The sequence below is a fragment of the Pieris rapae genome, chromosome 17 (assembly GCF_905147795.1).
Source record: "Pieris rapae chromosome 17, ilPieRapa1.1, whole genome shotgun sequence".
Lineage (NCBI taxonomy): Eukaryota > Metazoa > Arthropoda > Insecta > Lepidoptera > Pieridae > Pieris > Pieris rapae.
In genome coordinates, this window is record NC_059525.1 from 5,925,693 (window position 1) to 5,947,244 (window position 21,552).

At 31.3% G+C, this 21,552-nt stretch overlaps 1 protein-coding gene across 2 annotated transcripts; it reads left to right on the top strand.

Moving 5' to 3' along the window:
* Window positions 1-8,608: 8,608 nt before the first annotated feature.
* Window positions 8,609-21,308, top strand: LOC111000483 (ER membrane protein complex subunit 1). 2 transcript variants are annotated; one of them, XM_045631840.1, is made up of 17 exons: window positions 8,609-8,765; window positions 8,850-8,965; window positions 9,154-9,291; window positions 9,815-10,013; window positions 10,308-10,641; window positions 10,845-11,037; window positions 11,431-11,547; window positions 11,962-11,976; window positions 12,729-12,898; window positions 13,393-13,539; window positions 14,461-14,628; window positions 15,260-15,364; window positions 15,788-15,983; window positions 16,160-16,312; window positions 16,654-16,830; window positions 17,105-17,338; window positions 17,899-21,308. In XM_045631840.1, the coding sequence occupies exons 1-17, from the start codon at window positions 8,623-8,625 to the stop codon at window positions 18,057-18,059; spliced, it is 2,766 nt and encodes a 921-aa protein (XP_045487796.1). In that variant the 5' UTR covers window positions 8,609-8,622; the 3' UTR covers window positions 18,060-21,308. The 2 variants fall into 2 exon arrangements, with proteins under 2 accessions (XP_045487796.1, XP_045487797.1); XM_045631841.1 differs by lacking the exon at window positions 11,962-11,976.
* The last annotated feature ends 244 nt before the right edge of the window (window positions 21,309-21,552 follow it).

The window sequence follows — 21,552 nt, forward strand, 5'->3', positions numbered from 1 at the left end:
TAACGAAGTTTTTCCGACCGCATACCTTATATATAACATCTCGACCTTACGACCTCAGAGCCGCCTACTTAGTAGTAGTACTAATTAAGAATCTTCTCTTTAGGTCGGAGGAAGAGCCCAACAGCCTTCCTCTAGAAAATCCTTAGACCCTGGTTGCATTCGTTTCAAATCTTTATCGACGACCACAGGTATTCAACATCTTGTCTAAATTTTTTAAGTAATTCAAATTAAAGAGTTTGATGATGGCGGTGTTAAGACACGGAACTTATGTCTTAAAATTCGTATACGTAAACTATTTTAAAAATTGAGGCATCGTTTGTATATGTGCATGTCAGAAGAGCTAATCCTGGACAACGAAGACAGGAAAGAATCAAGATAGTTGTGCGGCGCCACCGACAAGACAATATATATTAAAAGTAAATAAAATAATTTAATTGAGACCATTAAAAGTCCATATATTGTTTGTAGAGTAAAAGAAGATGTCTGTAGATAATAGCGTGTTTAATTTATTTTAGCATTTACCTGACCCAGTAAACTCAAGATTCTGTTATACTTAGTAGATAAAATTTATGAAAATCAATGTGACCACAAAACCGATTGTAATATTATGTTCATGATAGCAATAAGTAATCGATTCTATTACCACAATAAGAAACAATTTATTCGTGGCTAGACTCACACTTACGTATGTACTTTGTAAGTTGAGAAAATATTTGTAGCGAAATTTATATTTATTTTATAATATAAATATAACTTATGGTGACCTCTATATGAAGGCTTTGGCGTTTGACTCTTTCCAGGACGGTTTTGGAAAAAAAAGAAGAGATTGCTCCTATAATATAGATAAAAAAACTTCTGAGAGCTGTATTTGAAAAAAATAATTGTATAGACAGATACTTTCAACAGTAAATTTGTTGCAGCGTGCGCATTAATGATCTCATAAATTCTTTGAAAACACAAGCAGAATATACTGAGATTACACCTTACAATTAATTAAATTGAAATTCGTACTATAGCAATATCAGAATATGTATAGCACTGTTTTGACGACATTATAATTTCAGGAAAACTAACATAGCCTACGAACTGCGATTCTTGATGCTTATGTACTTAAACGTGTAAATTACTTTCTAGATTATTGTAAATTATTTTATAGCGTAATCTTATTGCGACGAAGCCCCAACTCTGTGAACTGTTTATAATTCCAATCGGTGCTTTTGGAAATTGCGTTACTTGTATTAAAGATACTTTTTAAAGCTTAATGTTTAGTACATCTTATGCTCCTGACAGTAATTATAGTTTTCTCTGGAAACGAATTCTTCGGGTAAGTTATCTACACAAATAACTTAACAAAAACGCCAAACGAGATCGTATTTGTACAAATTCGTGTAGTTCGTTATTTAGTGGGTAAGACTGCAGAAGAAACAATTTATAAAAATGGCGTTCGCTGTGTTATGTTTAGTTTACGTAAAGTTTTAAATAAATCGCTTATGTAATTCATCGCCTATATAGTGTTTTAGAAACACTGACAATGACGCTTTAAATTATAATAAAAAAGCATATTTATTGCCACCTATTACAAATATATACAATTTAAAATTTTTAACTATAATGTTATATTATAAAAATAAATTTACTATTTTTTAGTTACTAGTCCTTTGTTTTTAGTTCTTTACCATGATTAGAGACCACTCGTATTTTCTCTATCCTACGCCAAATATCTTAAAACCAAGTCTTCTTCTCTTGTCGCCTGTGGCAATCCCTGCCTTTCCTTTCAGAGTAGTCATCTTTGCGTGAAATCGTGTATAAAGAATCGACTTAAAAGGACCGCTAAAACTTGTATAAAAAATAGATAAATCTTAAACATAACCGAAATGCATACAATTGTAAAAAATAGGCTACTCGAAGTAACATTCTTGACGAAGTTACGTCTAGAAGCTAGTATTATCATAACAATATTGGTATTTAGGTCTAAGGTCTTATTAAGCATACCTACAACTAAACATTAGCAGGAAAGCGTGTGGTGTTTCAGCAAAATAGAAGCCTTTAAAATGAGTTCCGGTGCAACACATGCAACAATACATGTGTGACCGCGCCATATGCAATGCCGGCTTATGGAGTAAGTACTCGAGGAATGGATTTTACCGGACATGACATAATTATAAGGCCCCAACAGAGGCCCTAAATCTAGAGGCCCCAGGACAAGTAGGCTCGTTAATGAGCGATTTTAAATTCCAATTTTTATAATACATTCTAAATTTAAATTATTTACCTCGGAGATTTCGACAGCAACGTATATTTTCTGTAAATATAATTATTTAAACATTATTTACAGAGGTCTAGTTTGTTTCAATCTATTTGGCAGAATAGGTCATACATTATGTTATATTTAGGGTCTGTTTCAAAATGTTCGGATAAGTTCCAAATAAGCTATTTATTACTTATTGGTAGGATTAACACTATTTTTGCGTTTCACGGCTGTCATGAAACGCGAAGTTCCTTATTCGGAACTTTTATCTTTCGAATTATTTACGGGTTGCATAGCTATTTGTTACTTTATCCATACATTGTGAAACAGATCCTGAATATTTCAATTTAATGACGTATAACTTTGGGACATAGAACTGTTTAATAGTGGAATACGTATCTGGACGCCGTCTGCGGTTATGTTCTTATTGCACCCCTTCACTAGCCGACATCGCCAAACGTACTATAGATTAATCAACATACAACGTTATTGTAAAATAATACGTCACGCAAGTTAGCGCGGTTAAAAAAATAAACCCTTAAATCCCAGCTTAGTACTTGCTTTATGTAATATGATATTTTTAAATATAGACACAGATTTCATAAGAAATCTAGGGAATGTTTTTTCAAAGATACAATTACATACATACAATACAAAGTCCTCTTTAGCGATACTACTGATGATTAAAGTGTCAAATAATTTAGCTTTCTAATAAATATAAAGTCAAAACTAATGCACCTAAATATACAATGTTATATAAAATGTTTTTAAGTCTACACACATGTGTATTTTTTTATATCTTTATATTTCAGTTAGTTGCAATTACGGTATTAATATTAAAAAAAAAAAAAAGAATTCAAAGGTAAAACGGTCGCTACTAAGCGATAAGGTAATCTTGGTAACCCTATAAAATAAATAAAATAAAATTGCATGAGTACGAATAATAATACAAACAATATAATAATTAATCTTTACTTTATAAACACAAAACATACAGTAAACACACAAAGAGAATAAAACAGCCAAACATATTGAGTACTAGACCAATATGTAATATCAGACAAGAAATTTAAAAGCTATGCTTAGACTGCTTTCAAAACCTTATGCTGTTGTTATAATCGCTCTTAAGACAATAAATAACTATATCCCTTTTACTATTATTAAACTTATAATTTAAATAAAGTTTATAACGTGTGGTCTGGAAAACAAATCAATTGGAAGGAAATCTTGACTGCCGTCAAAAACGTTTTTGACATAAGGGAGTCTTAGTGCTAAGCTCGGCAGAGTATTTTATTCTCTACTCTAAATTGAATCTAAGGTGAATTTGAAATCGTAAACCCAACGGCGTATTCTAATGTAAAAATAAAAAAAATTACAGATTGTAAGAATAAGATTTTGATTTACAATTTACCTTTGAGAACGAATGAATTTATTAGTAACAACTTTATTGAATTAACTAAAATTCGACACCTAAAAAATAAATGTAAAAAACATTATCGTCCTATATACGTATGTTTTTAAGTTTTGTTTACGCGCACGGTTCTCAGACAGATATTTTATGAATAATTTATAACATGTTGTTTTCTGGAAAAAACTCGAATTGACCGTGACAGTTATTAACAGCATTTCATTTTTGTACTTACTGTGTAGTTTTAAATGGTTGAAATAAAATATGACCTTAAAGAAAAAAACATTTATTAACACAGGTAATAGATTAACAAATAAAGATTAAATAATTTAATATTTTAAGTTACAGTAGTGCGCAGTGTTAAATTGGCCTAATACGCTGTGGACACTCGGAGAAGCCTTGTGAACACAGCACTGGTTTACAGTAGAACAATATGGCTATTATTATGTTTGGAAACTGTTTAGCTTAGCTCCGGGCCGAGTTATGATCCAGGTACACTTTTTACACATGGGCCAAAGCCAGGTTGTTTACATATATATGTACATGTGTCTTCTCTTAGACATTATAGAACAATACGATCAACGGCGGATTCAGGGGGCCATGAATATGGAGTTATGGGGGTCATGAATCCCCCCCCCCCCTGGGCTGGTTCCAGGACGTAGGTGGACCACTAATTGAACATAATTATTTTATTTAAATATTTTGTTACCATCCAGATTTTATGTAACTACATATCTTCAATATTTAATTAATTTAATATAATATAATAAATTATATGATAACAAACGTATAAGTTCTTGACTTGACCATGACTATGTGACCCCTGGCGCCAAAGCAGGATCCGCCCTTGATTACGATCTAGCCTAACTTAATACTAACAAGTAATTTAAGTCTAACCTAATTTATTCAAAAAGGATTTTTTATCATAAGTGTCCAATAAACACTGCTTACAGTCTCTATTAAAGGAAAGACAAGGGAAGACTCACTCAAGAAGACAATTTCTGTTGTTTTTTCCCTGTCTAGCACTTGGGCCGAAGCTAAATGAGCGCAGGTTTTTTTTTAATCTAGTAGAAATTTGCGCGTTTTGCTTGCTGTATTTAAATATTATTGCTTTTTAGAGATCATAAATGGATTTTGGGAAGTGCAACTTTAATAGATTCGTGTTAGCCTCCTGCCCGTTTGACCCGTTCTATAAAAAAAAACTGTTTAGGGATTATTCCGATGACAGAAAAAATATAGGGACTGTTATATACATATTTCTTTATTATATATGGATATAAGTATTATTTAATTTAAATTATAAATGTAATATAAGGATGGAATAGTGTGCATATAATCCCATACTCCACGCCCTCGGAAACGTGTCTCCATTACACTTTACCCCACGTAAAAACACTTTTGAGGGAAAACGCACCCCAACTTTTATTTTCCACCCCGTCTGTTCTCAATATTGCAGTGCAGCTCAAAATTTTTCATTTTTAAAAACCAATTAAGTCTGTCAAAGTGTGTATAGACTCCATAGCCAAGATGTTTATATGTAGGACCAATAGTATAATATAATTCGATAATCAATAAAATTTGAATAACAGTGATTTGGTAAAATGTGCTGTTATTTTTTTTATAGAACAGAGGGCCAACGCACAGGATTCTCTATGCCAGAGCGCTCGCGAGTGAGTTGCCGGCCTTTAGAGAATTCTAAGCTCTTTTCTTCACCCTAAGTCGAATTGGTTCGGAAATAATTCAGTGGGCAGCTGGTTCACATACTCGCGGCGCGCGGCAAAACTGCCTTAAAAATGCTCCGTTGTGGAAGGACAGAATACGAAATTCCACCCATATAACCTCGTATAACCTGGACGACCGATAATATTAAATTTTTTCATATTATCCAAATACAACAATATCAACTTCTGACAGGTCAAACGGAAACCTTTTTTTTAGTGTCTTAGTTACTTAACACATGTGTTAAATAATTATAAATAATTATATTATATTTTACTTGTTATTTTAATTTAGACCTTTTTTTTAAATATCAACGTTCGTAAGTTTATTACGAAAAAACATATTGATTTTATTTGTAGATATTGTATTTGTTTCAAACGATTCATTTAATTTACTTTAATGTAATTGATAACAAATAGGTAATTAACATGAACCCAAATATATTTTTGATGTAACAACAACTTTTTCAGTCAAGTCAGACATTTCTGCGTGTTTCTTATTAAGCCAATAGAATTGAATTATAATTTCACGAAGAATTAATCTAGAACTTCCAGGTTATTTAAGCTGAACCTAATATAATTAATAGAATTTCTTTACTAACTGAAATCAACGCTTAAAAATCTTAAGAACGCACAAAGAAAAAGAAAATTCTAATTCACATAACGAATGTCCGCAGTGACTATTAAAAATTTAGTTCAAGCCGTACTAACAAGGTGAAAGAGATGAAAGGTGCACTCTTCAATTACCAGCATTGCAGTGTTTCAATGCAGTTTGCAGATGCTGTGGTCACTGCGTATTTATTGCATTTTGTTGAACATATTTTTCGTATTTCGTTTGTAGTTCATGCTTTAAAATAACATCACACATTGTCTGTGGGCTTAATAATATAATTTTATCGTGGCATAAAATTGATTTACTAAAAAATAATCTAGATATATTGAATAATGACGATTCGTTTTATTATAAACAAAGTTTAAATACTACAAATCTTTTAATAATAGACAGAGTTTATACTGTTCAAGTCTATTTCCATGAAGTATATTTTAAAAATATTAATTTTACATTATATTAAATAGTGTATAACCCGTCCTTATGGAGGTAGATAAATAGGTTCTTAATGTATCCTTTAAATAACTGTTAAATGAACCTCCCGACTTAAAAAATCTTTAAGTTTAAAATACGAATAATGTCATTATCACTTTGTAACGGGTAAAACTTTAATCTCAATTTCCGACTAAAATCTCCTGCCTTTTGCGTTATCCTCTATTGTAGGTATGTATTATAATGTATCTATGTATGTATATAGGTATCTCCTTTCTCCTTAATAATATTAAGATTTAATGTACATATGTTTTGACCTTGGTTTCTTTTTGATGTGTTTCTTTATTTTTCCTCGCATGTAGTCTCCCTTCCTTTTACTTGAAACTGGCATAAGGTTAAAACTATTGCCATAAAAAATTACTATCTTCAATTAAATATGTGACTTACCTCATAATTTATACGTAGAAGTGAACGTGAAAGTAAACTGAAAACTACCAGTGAACCAAAGCGAACAATCTAATGTACAAAATTTTAATTTTAGTACAAAACTAGCGTAAAGACATTTCGCAAGAGTCTAGAAAATTTTCTCACAGTCTTTATTATATTCGATGTTGCACGTAGTCCGAATATCAATGCATTATTTTTAAGTTCCGTTTATTTGTCTCGAGAGCAGTGAATTGAAAGCGGCTGTGAAATTGTGTTATAAAACCTGATATGTGCATTGCACTGAGGACAAGACCGGCCTGTTATTAATAAAATCCACTTTTATTACACTCTAGCTGGTCGTGGCTGCGTCTGAACATTCAAATAATACCCGAACTTATGCATATTTTATCGCTTACAGCCATATTGATATGCTTTTTTATTTGCCACACTACCCAAAGTGTGAATGTAATATTAGAAGTGCTTGATACGTGAGAGGGTTTAATGGGAATACAAATATCTAATTACATTAGTCCGATTATTTTTATATTAGTACAAAAAACTAAAACTACTTTTTCAATTGCAGGCAGGCAAATTAGCTAAGAAAAATTACTATACCTACTGTATAAAAATATGTAAAAATTATAAAATTATTTACATAATTAAATTTGAAATTTCTAGAAGCTTCGCGCATAGCAAGTTTGGTTACGTGTAGACAAAACCAATAATTAAACATTTTAAGATGTACACATCCAGTATTTGCTTGTATTCCAAGATTCTCACAAAACAATAGACAATATTATGTATAAAAGTAGTTTTCAAAAATATATTCTTAAATCCACACGATCTTGGCTGTAAGCCCTATTAAACTATTACGTTAAATAATAATATCAGTAAGTACCTAGTCACTTTACGCGTGGGGTCCCCTAGCAACAATGAGCTAGTATGCACTAGAGGTATTATGTTTTATAGAGGGCTAGGCTAGGCTAGACTTCTTTCTCTCGCCAGCTGCGTAGATCGAGTACGTAATGACGCATTTTTTAATTCGTTAACTTTTTAAATATGATAGCGTTTTATATTAGTTTTATAGCGTTAATAAATAAACATTTCAATTTTTAATAATATAATATTTTAATAGCTTTATATTTATTCCCTATACATTGCATTCAAAGTAAAGACGATAAACGTGCGTATATTAAATATTGAAGAGAAAACATTATATTTGTTACAACAATATTTTGTTTTACTTTAGGTATTTAAATGATATACTGACGGATATGAGTGAAAGTAATAATATTATATTATTATTTAAGACAGTTTCGAAATGATTTAAAATAGTATTTTCATTTTTGTTCTTGTTAGATCTACAATTTTCGAATTGGCGAATAGGCACTTGACTTATCATAATACCCTTTAATCAAGTAGATCTAGACTCTAGCTAGATCTTATTAAAGCATTGAACTATTTCAAAGTAGCCATTAACTTATAATGTTTTTAATGCAGATAGAACAATATTCTTCTGGTCTTTCTTATCTTAGTTGAAACAACTTGGCTAAAATAATAGCAATATTTTAATGTACTTTGTTGTATTGTATATTATTGAAATATTTTATACACCTATTATCTTTTACCGCATCTAAAAATATATTAACCTTAAAAAAATAATCTGAACTTAATTTCTGGACGTAAATTGAGTTGACAACTGACATGATTTCCTGAGCCGTCACAATGACAACCCAATATTTAAATTTTGGCAATTTACATTTCTAATTAATACTTAAAAATGGGGATGTTGTCTATCCGACTGAAACCAATTTTTTTGGGTTTATTGAAATTTTTAAACAGTATGAATTGGTTTATAATCTTTTTTAGTTTAATTAATTTGTCAATGTGTATTTATGAAGACCAAATTGGAAAATTTGATTGGTAAATAATTATCGTTGAGGTTATAAGTTGTACGACTTCATTTAGTATTATTTCCCTTCTTAATTAATATTTAATGAATTTCAGGCGCCAGACGTACGTAGGTCGTATAAAATTTTCACATTTTGATACAGTATCAACTGCAAAGAAAATAATAGTAGCCACTGAAGAAAATGTACTAGCTGCCCTTAATTTGAAGACAGGTAAATTATTTTTTGTTCAATTAATTTAGTAAGTTTAATCTTCTGGACTGTAGGTTAATTTTATACAAGTTTGTACATACTATTATACATCTTTAGTCATGATTTTTATTTTCACTTATCGTTTTGAATTCTACTAAATTAAAACAATATAAACATAGATATTAAACAGAAATCTGTATATTCCACAGGTCAGGTAGTGTGGCGTCATGTATTTGAAAATGCTAGTCCTGGAGACATTCAATTATTGCATTATAGTGAAGGTGAGAAAGTGACCACAGTTACAGGATCAAATCCATTCCTAGTCAGAGGTTGGGATCCTGCTACAGGTAAGTTAAGGCTATAAAAGATTTATATTTATTCAACAGTAATATTTGTATGACCTGCTTATTGCATTGTTTTCTTATTAAGTAATGGCGTTGTGGGTGTTGTTTAACACTATTATTGTTCTAATTCTTTTTCTGAAAAAAATATTTATTTGAATTAAAAAAAAATACAGACATATCACTAATAAAAATAGAGCCATTACTATCTGGTTGCATATACATTTTAACAACTAAATAAAAAAATAATATTTATAAACAAAATATATAGAACATAAAATATCAGATAATTGAACTAAATTCCCCAACCAGCTGACTGACATTCACAATTTCTAAATATGGTGTGGTGTGGTGATGTTAGTTTAAGCCATATAAAAACAATTGGAAATGGTTGTATTCATGTCTTTATTTTCATACAAACAACATTTTAATACCACTTTACTACTAAAATGTTTAGTATGTTTTATTTATCAATAGAAACAAAAGGAAGACAATTTAAAATAAATGAATATTGAACTGTTAATTTTAGGGGTATTGCTATGGGAGTGGCCAATATCTATCATAGACAATGAGAGAGCACATTTATCAGAATGGTGGGTGCAAAATGGTATGCTTGTACACTTACTACCAGCATTTGGCTCACATCTAGAGGTTACTATGTATAATTTGATGACTGGTGCCAACAAAGGAGTTACATCAAAGTTACCAGCTGTTTGGACTAATGATGGGTGAGAATGCTTACAAGCTAGACTAGCTTTTATTTAGCTTTTTTGTTCTTGTTTCAAAAATATAAAATCATTGCCATCACATGAAATTATATTGTTTTACCAATGTAGTGTGTGCACTGTTGTGATTCAGCTCAAAATTTAGTGTTTAAACTAATCACCTAGTTATCTATATGGAGTATGCTAAATTAATTTAAATTAATTGAATACCCTTACTGAATTTTCTGTGGGCTATAGAGGTATAAGACATGTTAACCAGTTACAATTAATTTCAAACATACCATATATTATTTTCAGGTGTGTTCTAACTCCACCATACTATACTTGTATATCAGGTAGTATGGGCAACTACATGCTTTTAACATTAGACGTTACATCCAATGCAGTACAAATAATTAGCAAACCACTATCTAATTACTTTGGTGAAAAAGAAGTAATTGAAGGTAATCTACGCTCACTAGATGGAAATAATGTGCTACCTGGCTTTATTATTGACGATAAAAAAGTATTATTGATTAAGAATAATGAATTTGAGCAATTAAATATAAAGTTAGCAGAAGACAGTACAGCAACACTTGTTGATGCAATGAATGAGCTGACTTTGATACAGGCTTCAAGCGACGAAAACAAGGTGACTAGTTAAGCATTATTTGTATGAAGTTTTTTCAAATCAATCCAAAAGAAAACTGTGTTTATACTTATTTGTGTTATGATAAAGAAGCTTCTATACAAAATGAAGACATTATTCCCATCTTATCTAGAAGGTCACCAAAATGTTTTCAAGGCTCAGAATTCATTTATTTTATAAATGTTAGCAATTTTTTGCATTTCCAGGGCTTTGCATTGTCAGCTTACAATATTGCAACTGGCAAGGAGATAATGGATCTACGTATAACTGAACCATCACTTCATATTCCCGAACCTGAAATACTAGAAATAGTTTGTTTGAATACAGCAAGAGAACAGCGGGCATGCAGGATACTTATTAATGGAGCTGATGATGCAGTACATCTTATGCAGCAAGGAGGTATGATATTCATATTTATTCATTGTTGTTTGCTCGTAGCATTCATTCTCTGCAAAGAACTGAAATCAACATTTTTTAACATAAACACACTTCCTCATCATTGCATCTTTTGAGAATTACATACTACAGACATTATTCCCACATAATAGACTGAGTTTTGGATCTTAACGCGCCAAGTTCAGAAATAGATAAAACTATTTTTTTAAATTGATTAGCCATTCAACTTTAAAGTTTGTATCAAGATATCATTTCTACTTACTATAAATAAACTAAATTAAAATAACACATTCGTATAGACTTTTAAAATTCTTTATTAAGGTATTCTATAGTAGGATTTTCCTATTACGCATCTGGGATTTTTGAATTATTTAATAAAAATTATTATATTTATAGGCCGCATAATTTGGTCTCGGGAGGAAGCACTAGCTAACATAGTGGCTGTTGAATTTGTTGATCTGCCTGTCTCAGAAACGGATGCTGCACTTGAGTCAGAATTTGATCATAAAGAAGGTATGCATATTAGTCTTGACTATATGAGTTTAAGCGTATTTATTACATTATACTGAATTTTTATATTATTTTTATTTTCAAAGTAAAATTTATTAAAAATACTAGGTTTTTGTTCCGTACAAGCCAATTCTTAGGAAGCGTGGATTATAAAAAAAATGTCTAGTATACAAGACTTACCATGGCAATTGGTATTTTGAGTATGAAGACCTTACAATACTTTGTGTGGCTATTTCTATGATTATCTAGTTCCTGATAACTATCGTATTTTATTAGATTATTTACTGCTACAATTTTCGCAACTTTAAATAGAAGCTCAAAGTAATTATATGTATTTATATGCCTTTAACAACATAACTCATATAATAAAATACAATATTAATGTAAAACTAATACAATTAAATTTTTGCTTTCTAGCCATCAAGGTGTACAGTGAGTATTATTTTATAGACAGCGTGTGTATTCTGATCTACTAAATTCCCTTTTTTGTGTTGCTTGGTCTGAAAAGCTGGTACCATCTGTATGCTCTTAAAAGTTTTGCCCTTTCTACTGCATATGTGATATATTTGCATTTTGTGTTATATAATATTTTTTTGCTAAAAATATTGTAATTAATAAAGGTTATATATTGCTAGAAAACTTACGCTTTAGTACAGATACCATATCATCTGTCAATTGTAATTTTGACAATTGACTCTATCACAAAAAGTAAATATACAAGGTTTAAACAAATTTGCATGAATATTTAATCTAACAATAATTTAATTGCGTGTCTAGTGAAACAATATATATGCATATATTTATTGAATATTATTTTTTAACAATTAAGGTTTTTCCAAAGTGCATTTTGATTGCCTTGTAAATAAATATTATGTATGCATATTTTCCTTTCCCTTCCGCCTTTAATTAAAATTTTGCTTACTGTACCACATTTTATTCAAACCAAGTACGTGGATACTTTATCTATTCTCAACGTATATAATGTGTGTATTTTTTCTTGTTATTAACATATTAGGGTATATAATATTATTACTTCACAAAGAAAAAGAGATTTTTAAAAAAGTTACGAATGCAAGCATAAGGAATTTTAACGTTTTATGCAAATTCAGCTTGGACTGAAAAGACAGTATTCTCTAATGCAAAGTAAAATGTACTTTATGTTAATACAGTATGGTTTAATTTAGGTTCAGTATGGGCAGCATTCGTTCGTCGTCTATACACGCAGTACCAGCAGTTGCAAACGCTGCTACAGAACTGGCTAGGCGAAGGCTTTGAGGCGGATTCCCCGACGGCACTTGTTAGAGATTACTTCAACTTGCATAAGATTATTGTTCTCATTACTGATGTTGGAAAGGTGAGACTGTTTATTTATTGAAATAAAATAATTGTAATAAAACCATTTAACAAAAATCCTCTCTCTTTTTGAGGTAGGCTTACTTGTAAAAAATATTTACAAAATGCAAAGAGAATAAAATTAGGAATCGAATTTTTTTTTCAAAAAGTTAACTTAAAGTTTACGTTCACTTATTTCATACTCCAGTCACTAAAGTAAATAAACTCTTGCAAGAAACTGGCACCCGAGGAATTTCATAAAAGTCTTAAAATATAGTCTGTATACTCTTAAGGGGGATCCCCATTTTTATGGAAGTCAATGTCCTCACCGTTCTGGCAATACAATTGAGCATTTAAAGAAAACACTTTTTTACCGGATTGAAGCTATGTATTATTGTAAACTTATAATTATTTAACATAATTTTAAATTTATCCGACGTTTCGCGGCTCTCTAGCAACTCCACTAGCAGTTGGCTGCAAATATTAATAATAAATATGTATATATTTTTACTGTAGATATACGGGATGGACAATCTATCTGGTGAAATACTCTGGCAACGCTACGATGCTAACCTAAACACGGAATCCGTTGCTATGTTTACGCGACGCACGGCGAGGCATCCACCGCACGACGCGTACATCACTATTATTGGGAAACATGAGGTATATTTTTATTTAAATCCAATATGGGTTAGGGTCCTTCAAGAAAAGAGCGCACCGACACTTAAAAGGCCGGTAACGCACTGGCAAACTTTCTAGCATCAAGATGGCGATTAATCTTAACTGACTGTTAAGAAACTGTTTTAGTCTGTTATACGTCGTTAAAATTGATTTAGATCGTCAAATTATAAAAAAGGAGTTTGTAAGCGAGTGTACACTATTAAAAAATAATATTGGGTCCATTTTTAATTCGTGTCTCTTGTCAAAATCTCGTATTGAGCGTTATCAAATAAGTCAAACTTCATACAGAAGAAATAGTTTGACAGCACTTGAAACTATATTTCAGTTTGATTGCGGTTCTAGAATACAGACCTCAGACTTATACCTCAATTACAAATTTGAGAGTAACAGACTAAAATACACTTGAAACGGCAAGTTTATATGTAAATTATATCATAAATTCAGGATAAGCTATATCCGTTTAATATTTTAAAACAAGCATGCTATATTATAGGTTTCACTTGTTAATACTTTTTAGATTAGTATCATTAAACCTGTTTTAATAAATACTCATACTAACCTAAACAAGTAGGTTATCAGCCTTCTATGCCTGGCACATGGCGTCGACTTTTTGGGTATCGGGGTTTCCTTGTTCCACTTCGTCGTACAAGCAAGTTCGAACCTCCGAACTCAGCTTTGTGAGTCGCATACCGAAGCCACTCCATTATTGCTCTTAGTTTATACATATATAGCCAGGGTATTAGACCATTTTCCTTTAAAGCAAGGTAAGCGTTGGGTGCCTGACGAACGCCGTTGATTTAGCCCTTAAAAAATATTTTTCTTCTAATACCGTCGTCGCGTTGTACAGAAAAATTAACTATAAGTTTAAACTGTTAACAACTACTTAGCTACTATATTGCACAGGAAACAGGCAATGGTTATATAATAAGCCTAAACCCGATCCGCGGTACATTAGTGGGCGAAAGGGCGTTACAACTCGATGTGAGGTTGCAGCAAGTTGCCTTACTTCACGTCGCTGACTCGGAGAAACTTTACGCTCTTGTATTGTTGGACGAAGATGAATCTGTACAGGTTAGTTTTTTAAGTTATGACTTTGTTTTCTTTTATACATTTTCCTTTTTAAATTGTTTTCCATAGGTTCATTATGTAGTATATTCGTTCCAAAGGTTATTGTTTTATTTACCTTAGTAGCTTTTAAATGTTTTGATACTTTCACATATGTTTAGTTACATTACTTAAATGTGACCTTTTTTTTAAATTATGATATTGTCCCAAGCATGAAGCATAGTTATAAAAGATAATCATAAAATATAACAAATCGAAATAAATTTTTTTTTAAAAGTAAATATTCTTAAATCTATATTTAAGTACATCCATTTTAAGTTCGAGAACCTGTGTTAGGGATGAATTCTCTTTACTATGTTAATTTTTAATATACTTAACAAAGCAAAACATTGTAGGTACTTAAATAGGTAATTAATTAATGACATACTTTAAAAACCCAATATCTGGCAAATTTTTAATATTAAATCGTAATAACTAAACAAGTGATGTAGATAAAAATGAAACAGAAAGAGACTGGCTTTAATGAGATGATACTTTAAACATTTCTCAATTTCATTTTTAATTTATTCATAATAGATAAAAAACATTAGTGTAATATTGCTTATAAAACCTATTTACGGGTTTGTTTGTGTTTCAGGTGTTGCCAGTCTCCGCAGCGCCGTTAGTTCGAGATCTCTATATGTACGTCGCTGACAGAGATACAGGCAAAATGCAGGGCTACACACTTAGATATAATGGCAAGGTAATATTAATATTTCAGTTAACTCTATACACATTCAAGCTTATAATAAATGGCTGAGTCTTTCTCTGTCAGATAAATTATTTGTTTTGTCAAAAATTCTAGACATACGATGACTGCAAATATGTGAACGTTTTATTAATAGTCAAAAATAGTTTTGGCAGCTTAGAACTAATTATATTTCAATTGTTAGTGTAAAGTCTTAGTGTCTATCAGTAGTCGTGTTGAGGGAATCTTACTGTGTTGTTTTAAAACGTGGATTAAAATTGGTTGTAAAATTGGAGTTACGGTTGTATTATCATATAAAAATGATAAACAGCAACAAAAACAGTACTTATAACTCGTTTTATGACACCGTCAACGTTTTCAAATGTAATAAACAATTTGAAAAAATGATATTAAATTTGCCTTTCTTCTATTTTTCAGCAAGTTGTAGCCCAACGGACATGGTCGTTGAACTTGGGCGGGTCTGGTGCACGCATAGTAACGATCGCGGGCAAGAGTCGCAACGAACGCGTGCACTCGGCTGGCAAACCTTTGGCTGATCGGAGTGTATTGTATAAGTACTCCAACCCTAATCTTGTGCTCGTAGTGTTGGAGAGGCCTGATCCTATACATAAAGGTACTCACTACTGTAATTCTATTAATATTAAAGACACTAGTTATTTGTATTCGTGTAATAAATAAACTTTAAACTACTAAAGTTATTTACAATTAATAATTAATTAAATGCATTATTACAATACATTATTCTTAAGCGTAAGCTAAATATTTCAATCAAAGACAAAAAAATTGCAGATGTAGTAACAGCGGTAGCTGTAGATGGGGCATGTGGCGCAGTAGTAGCGGCGTCTACGCACCGACGGGCGCGTGCGTTGCCTCTCGCCGTACACGCGGACAACACGATCGCGTATTTATATAGAAGCGATAAGCATCGACGATTGGAGATTGGTTAGTATTATATTTATAAAATCTTTTTTGGCATTACACTTTACTAAAAAAAATTAATATAAGCGGAAATATATTACGAGAAAGAGGCGGTGGAAGTATTCTTGCCCACGATTTGTGAATACTGTATATTTCTATTAATTTGGTTATTTTGAAGTTATTTTTACGGGATATATAAAGATATGATAAATAAAGGAAATGTTTTTCATTTAAGCCCTTATAAGTGAAAATATTAATGAAATGAGATACTTGACATTTCATAAATACATATCGATACTTATGCTAAAATATTTTCATTTCAGAAAAAATATTTCACTTTACTCAATCGTAAAACCTTTTTTCAGCGACAATGGAATTATATGAAGGAAAAGAGCGTTGGCTACCAGCGGGCACGCAATTTAGTTCGTTCGCCTGCGCGCGCGCACCGAGCGTAGAAAGACAAGCGTATATCTTACCAGGTGCCATCACTGCATTGGCTTTTACTACTACGGAACGAGCAATTACGGATACGCATATATTACGTAAGGAATTTTCGAGATAATTTGCTATCAGCTAAAACCTTGTTATGTGGCTTCTAAAACTAAAAATATTAAAATTGAGCTGCTAATGGCGGGTGACATTATGTAAATTAAATTATTTTAAGGATTGTGCCGATAAATTTAAATTTCGAACTCGTAATTTGATATGACCTATAGACAATAGAGCTGTGTTTCAATCAAAGATAAAAATTAAGTAAAGCACAGTTCAGTGTTTATTTATGGTATTTATAATAACTTACAATTTCTGTATTTTCAGTCGCCTTATCGACGGGGAAAATATTAGAGCTCCCCTGGTCGTTTGTGGAGCCCCGTCGTCCTCTCACCCCTACAGGAGAGCATCGGGAAGAGGGGTTGATCCCCTATGCACCTGAAGTGCCCCTGCCTTCTGAAGCCTCATTGAACTATAATCAGACAACTCACCGAGTAAGAGCTATATACGCGGCCCCATCGGGATTGGAGTCCACCAGTTTGGTGCTTGCAACTGGATTAGGTATTTATTTATCCACGAAATAAAATACACAATAAATAAAACATTGGCGCTGCAAACTTTTTGGTCTGGGCCTCAGATTTCTGTATTTCAAATCATGATTATTTCTCGATCTATCAGGTCGTCGTCATCTGTCGATATTTTACTCGTTCAAGTGAACATTTAATGCGCACATAGCAAGTCCATTGGTGCACAGCCGGGGATCGAACCTACGACCTCAGAGATGAGAGTCACACGGTGAAGTCATTAAGCCAACATTTCTCTTAATGTACTCATTACTATGAGTGAATTTTCAATGATCATAGAAGCACTTTTATACTATATTCAAAGTATTTTACCAGTACCAGTTGAATGTACATTTATTGCTACGTAATAAATATAATATATAGCTTCAGTCTAAGGTACATATATACATTACACGTACATATGACAGACGATATAATATATATATGTTTAGTTTGTATTTTTTTAATATGATCTGTTTTTCACGAAAACGGAGTGAATGATGAAAATTATTAAAGATTTGGTAGCAGCATTTAATATTGTTTTTTTTTTGTTTTCAGATATATTCTACACTCGAGTGGCCCCTTCGAAGACATTCGATCTCCTCAAGGACGACTTTGACTATCACCTAATAACAATAGTACTGGGTGCGCTCATAGTAGCCACATACAGTACTAAATATTTCGCCTCGAGGAAAATGCTTAAACAGGCGTGGAAGTGATACTATCGCTTTATGAGGAATTTGAACTGTTTAAATATTATAGGTTTCTTAAAAAACCCAAAACCTTTGGTCGAAATGCTTGAATTTTCTAGTTCTTATTGCTTCTGCTGTAATACAAATTATTCGCTACATCTTTTATAGTACCGTGAATTTAACTCGTTCTCAGTACTAACTACAAAAAACTGTCTTATTATTAAGGATAGCTAAGTATTAAAAGCAATATTTAACTTTACGGTTAATATATAATTTATTATTAACCTCCACTGCCAAGCTTTCAGTTCAAATTCCTTTGTGTGTGCATAGATTAAGTTAATATTGGCTATAGACAAAATGGTGCTAATTCCATATATCCACTATAATTTTGTATGAAATATTTCTTAATATAAACCTTGCTTAACACCAATACAATTACTTAAAATTTAAATTGTTGTAATTAAGAATTGTTTTGAAAAATATTTAATATTAAATTGTTTAAAAAAAAAACCTATAGAAAATCAGAATTAGCACCAAACCAAGTTTTATTTGTATCGCCGAGTTAATACGATGTGAATAATACAGAACTATCGTGCATCTCTTTCTTGTCTATGGCCTCGGCTGACTCTACCAAAGAATAGTACTGTGGTAAAGTTAATAACTGAAATTTGGATACCTAAATAATAACCATAAGGCGTTGCCACTAAAACTTTCTACAACACATAAATTGAAAATTAATAATATTACATACCTATTTTTGTATTGTGAAACAGTTATCGTTATTTTAATCACTTACTATATTTGACATGAGTAAGCCGGAAGATCTAGTTGGCTGTTAAATCTTGGTTGCCATAGCAACGCTGTCAAATCGTTGCTATGGCAACGAAATGTAAGTTATTGTACTTTTAAGGCTACGGCTCCACATAAGGTATTTTAATATTAAAGGCTAGGATAATATAACTTATAAATTCAATTTTATTTATGAATAGCAAATTTGATAGAGGTTAGTAGTTACGCATTATACAACTAACATTTTTATCTAGTCTTTGGCCAAGTGGGGCCGTGGCTAAAAAGTAAACTTTGTAGTGAACGCTTAAATCGAACAGATTTTAAGTTTAAGTATTTAAGTTCATAATGAACTAACAATTTTACATATACTATTACAAACATAAGGAAGTATCACCAAATAGGTTAACTTTTAACTAGTTTGAATTTTAACAAGTGCGAGTTAATATAAATAAATATTTAACTATCATTTATAAGGTAATATGGAATTATTTAGTCTCGAACTCTCAGATAGAGGAATGTCGAAAATACATTTCAACAGAATAAAACATTAATCCGTAGACAATAAATGAATTCAAGATGGCGTAATGTCAATGTTCAAATGTGTTGCGTTGATTCTGTTCATTGGTCACGCCTTTTATCAGAATAAATAGGATTTTATTTTAACATATTATAATAGCTAGTGCAATTTAGTTAATAGGGTGGTATGTAATTGTTAAGACCATTCCAAACGGAATTTATTTGAATAGAACATTATTTAATTATGGTTTGTAGATTAAATTAAGTATAATTCCTGTGTTTGTGCTTTAAATACCTAACATCGAGTCTGTACATTAAGATCCTTTGAATGTGGCAAAATATGTATGTAACTGCTCCTACTGTGTAAGAAATAAAAAGCATGCCAGTTTAGTTGAAATCAAAGAAACGGTATTTTTTGTATCGTATGACGTCATAAAGGCCAGAAAACTGCGATGAGATTTCCGATAACGAGTCAGCAGGGATGACCTCATGATACATTTTCACACAAGGCTTGGAAAGTTCATAAATGACCCCTTTAAAAGTGGAATTACTAATTACCGCCATCTAGATGCAGCTATATGAAATTTTATATGAATACAACGCCATCTATGTGCAGTATATGAACTTTTACTAGGGTTTTTGGTTTTTGTTGGTCTATTGGTAGTTGTATATTAGGGTGCAGCCAATCATTTAAAATAAATATAATACATTTGGAATATATTAAAAGTTTTATATAGTAGGTAGTCTTATGTAGTTCAATTTTATATACCATAACACCAATGTTGGAAAACTAAATTTTTAGGGTTTAGAAAGTATAAAAATTAAGTCTATAAAAATTTTAGTATGTAGTATTTATCTTGGTAAATTGGCATTTTGTATCGGAATAAATAATACAATTTTTCATATAAATTTAACATACAAGCGTCTCGTTCAAATAAATAGGATTAACGTTTTGATGGAAAGATCCTAATCAGTCATATTATAATACCACCACAAATTAAAAAAAAAATGATCTCCTTTTCTACTTTTCCATACACCAGTAGTTTCTATGCTCCTTATAAGCCTATTTAAAAAAATAATACTTCTCTAAAATAATAATATCTCTTTGGATATTTAATGTATTTGTGACATTACAAAAATCGTTTCCGAACGAAAATTAATTTAATGGTTTCCATATTGTGATTATAGATTCATTAAAATATTGAATATTTTTTCATTTGTTTTCGGTTACATTCATGATTGTCGTGACACTACTACTAATTAAGACATATTATTATAGTATGTGAAAAGGCCATTAATACAGAAAAGCAATACCTTACTTAGATTTAGCCATTATAACGCTCCAATCACTGTAATATTAATTCCGTTAAGAAATTTTATATCCTGAATATTTAATCCCTGTAAAATAGTAATATTTGGTAGACATCAAGTTTTTTGTGTGCAAAGAACAATTATTATTTTAATGCCGAGGGTTTTTTTAGTTTTAAGAGTAGGTATACCTGGTGAATTGTTATTTATGTCTGACTGTACCATCTTCCGTGTAAATAATGTGAATTCAGGTATAACCAATACACACTTTAGGATTCATAAGAGTATGAGAAATACTACCAACGTTATTGTTCGCTAACTGAAAACTTACATGCTCTTAAAACCAATATATAACAAAAGTATTTTTTCCAAAATCTACCTAAAACGACTATACATATAGTAAGCGTGTGACTCGGAAATAGTGTTTTTGGTTTGTGTAGGCCCGTGTACAAATAAGTACATTCATTTATAATTTTTTTTAAATAGAAATAGAAAGACGTAAATACTGTCGAAACAAATGTGCAGTGGATGGTACAGTCTCGTAAATTTATTATACTGTAGCCTTATAAACCTGCATCAATGTACAAAACTTGTTGCAAAGATATAGCGTATATGATATTGTTTACCGAGACACTGTTTGTATAATAAATCTGAATAACCTACTGTGTTGTCTTTTTTTACCCTTTTTATGCATGTTAAGAAGATGGTTGAGGAAAAATCGCAGTGGTAATTTTTTGCTTAGAAGCGTTTGCGTGACTGCCAAAATCTAATACACTTTTGAGGACTTGTTGTCTTTCTGTCCTGATGTGAGCGTGTACCTCGCAGTGTTATCCGTCGGCCCAAACGGTCCATTTCCGTTGAAAGGTTATGGCAATTAAATAAATAAATACGTTTATTTTGGAACACA

What these genes read in the sequence shown, in the direction of transcription:
- LOC111000483 (XM_045631840.1), top strand. Translation starts at nt 8,623, where the DNA reads ATGGGGATGTTGTCTATCCGACTGAAACCAATTTTTTTGGGTTTATTG. An exon ending in TACGGATACGCATATATTAC is followed by an intron (nt 16,831 to 17,104) that starts GTAAGGAATTTT and finishes CTGTATTTTCAG; the next exon opens with TCGCCTTATCGACGGGGAAA. An exon ending in GGTGCTTGCAACTGGATTAG is followed by an intron (nt 17,339 to 17,898) that starts GTATTTATTTAT and finishes TTTTGTTTTCAG; the next exon opens with ATATATTCTACACTCGAGTG.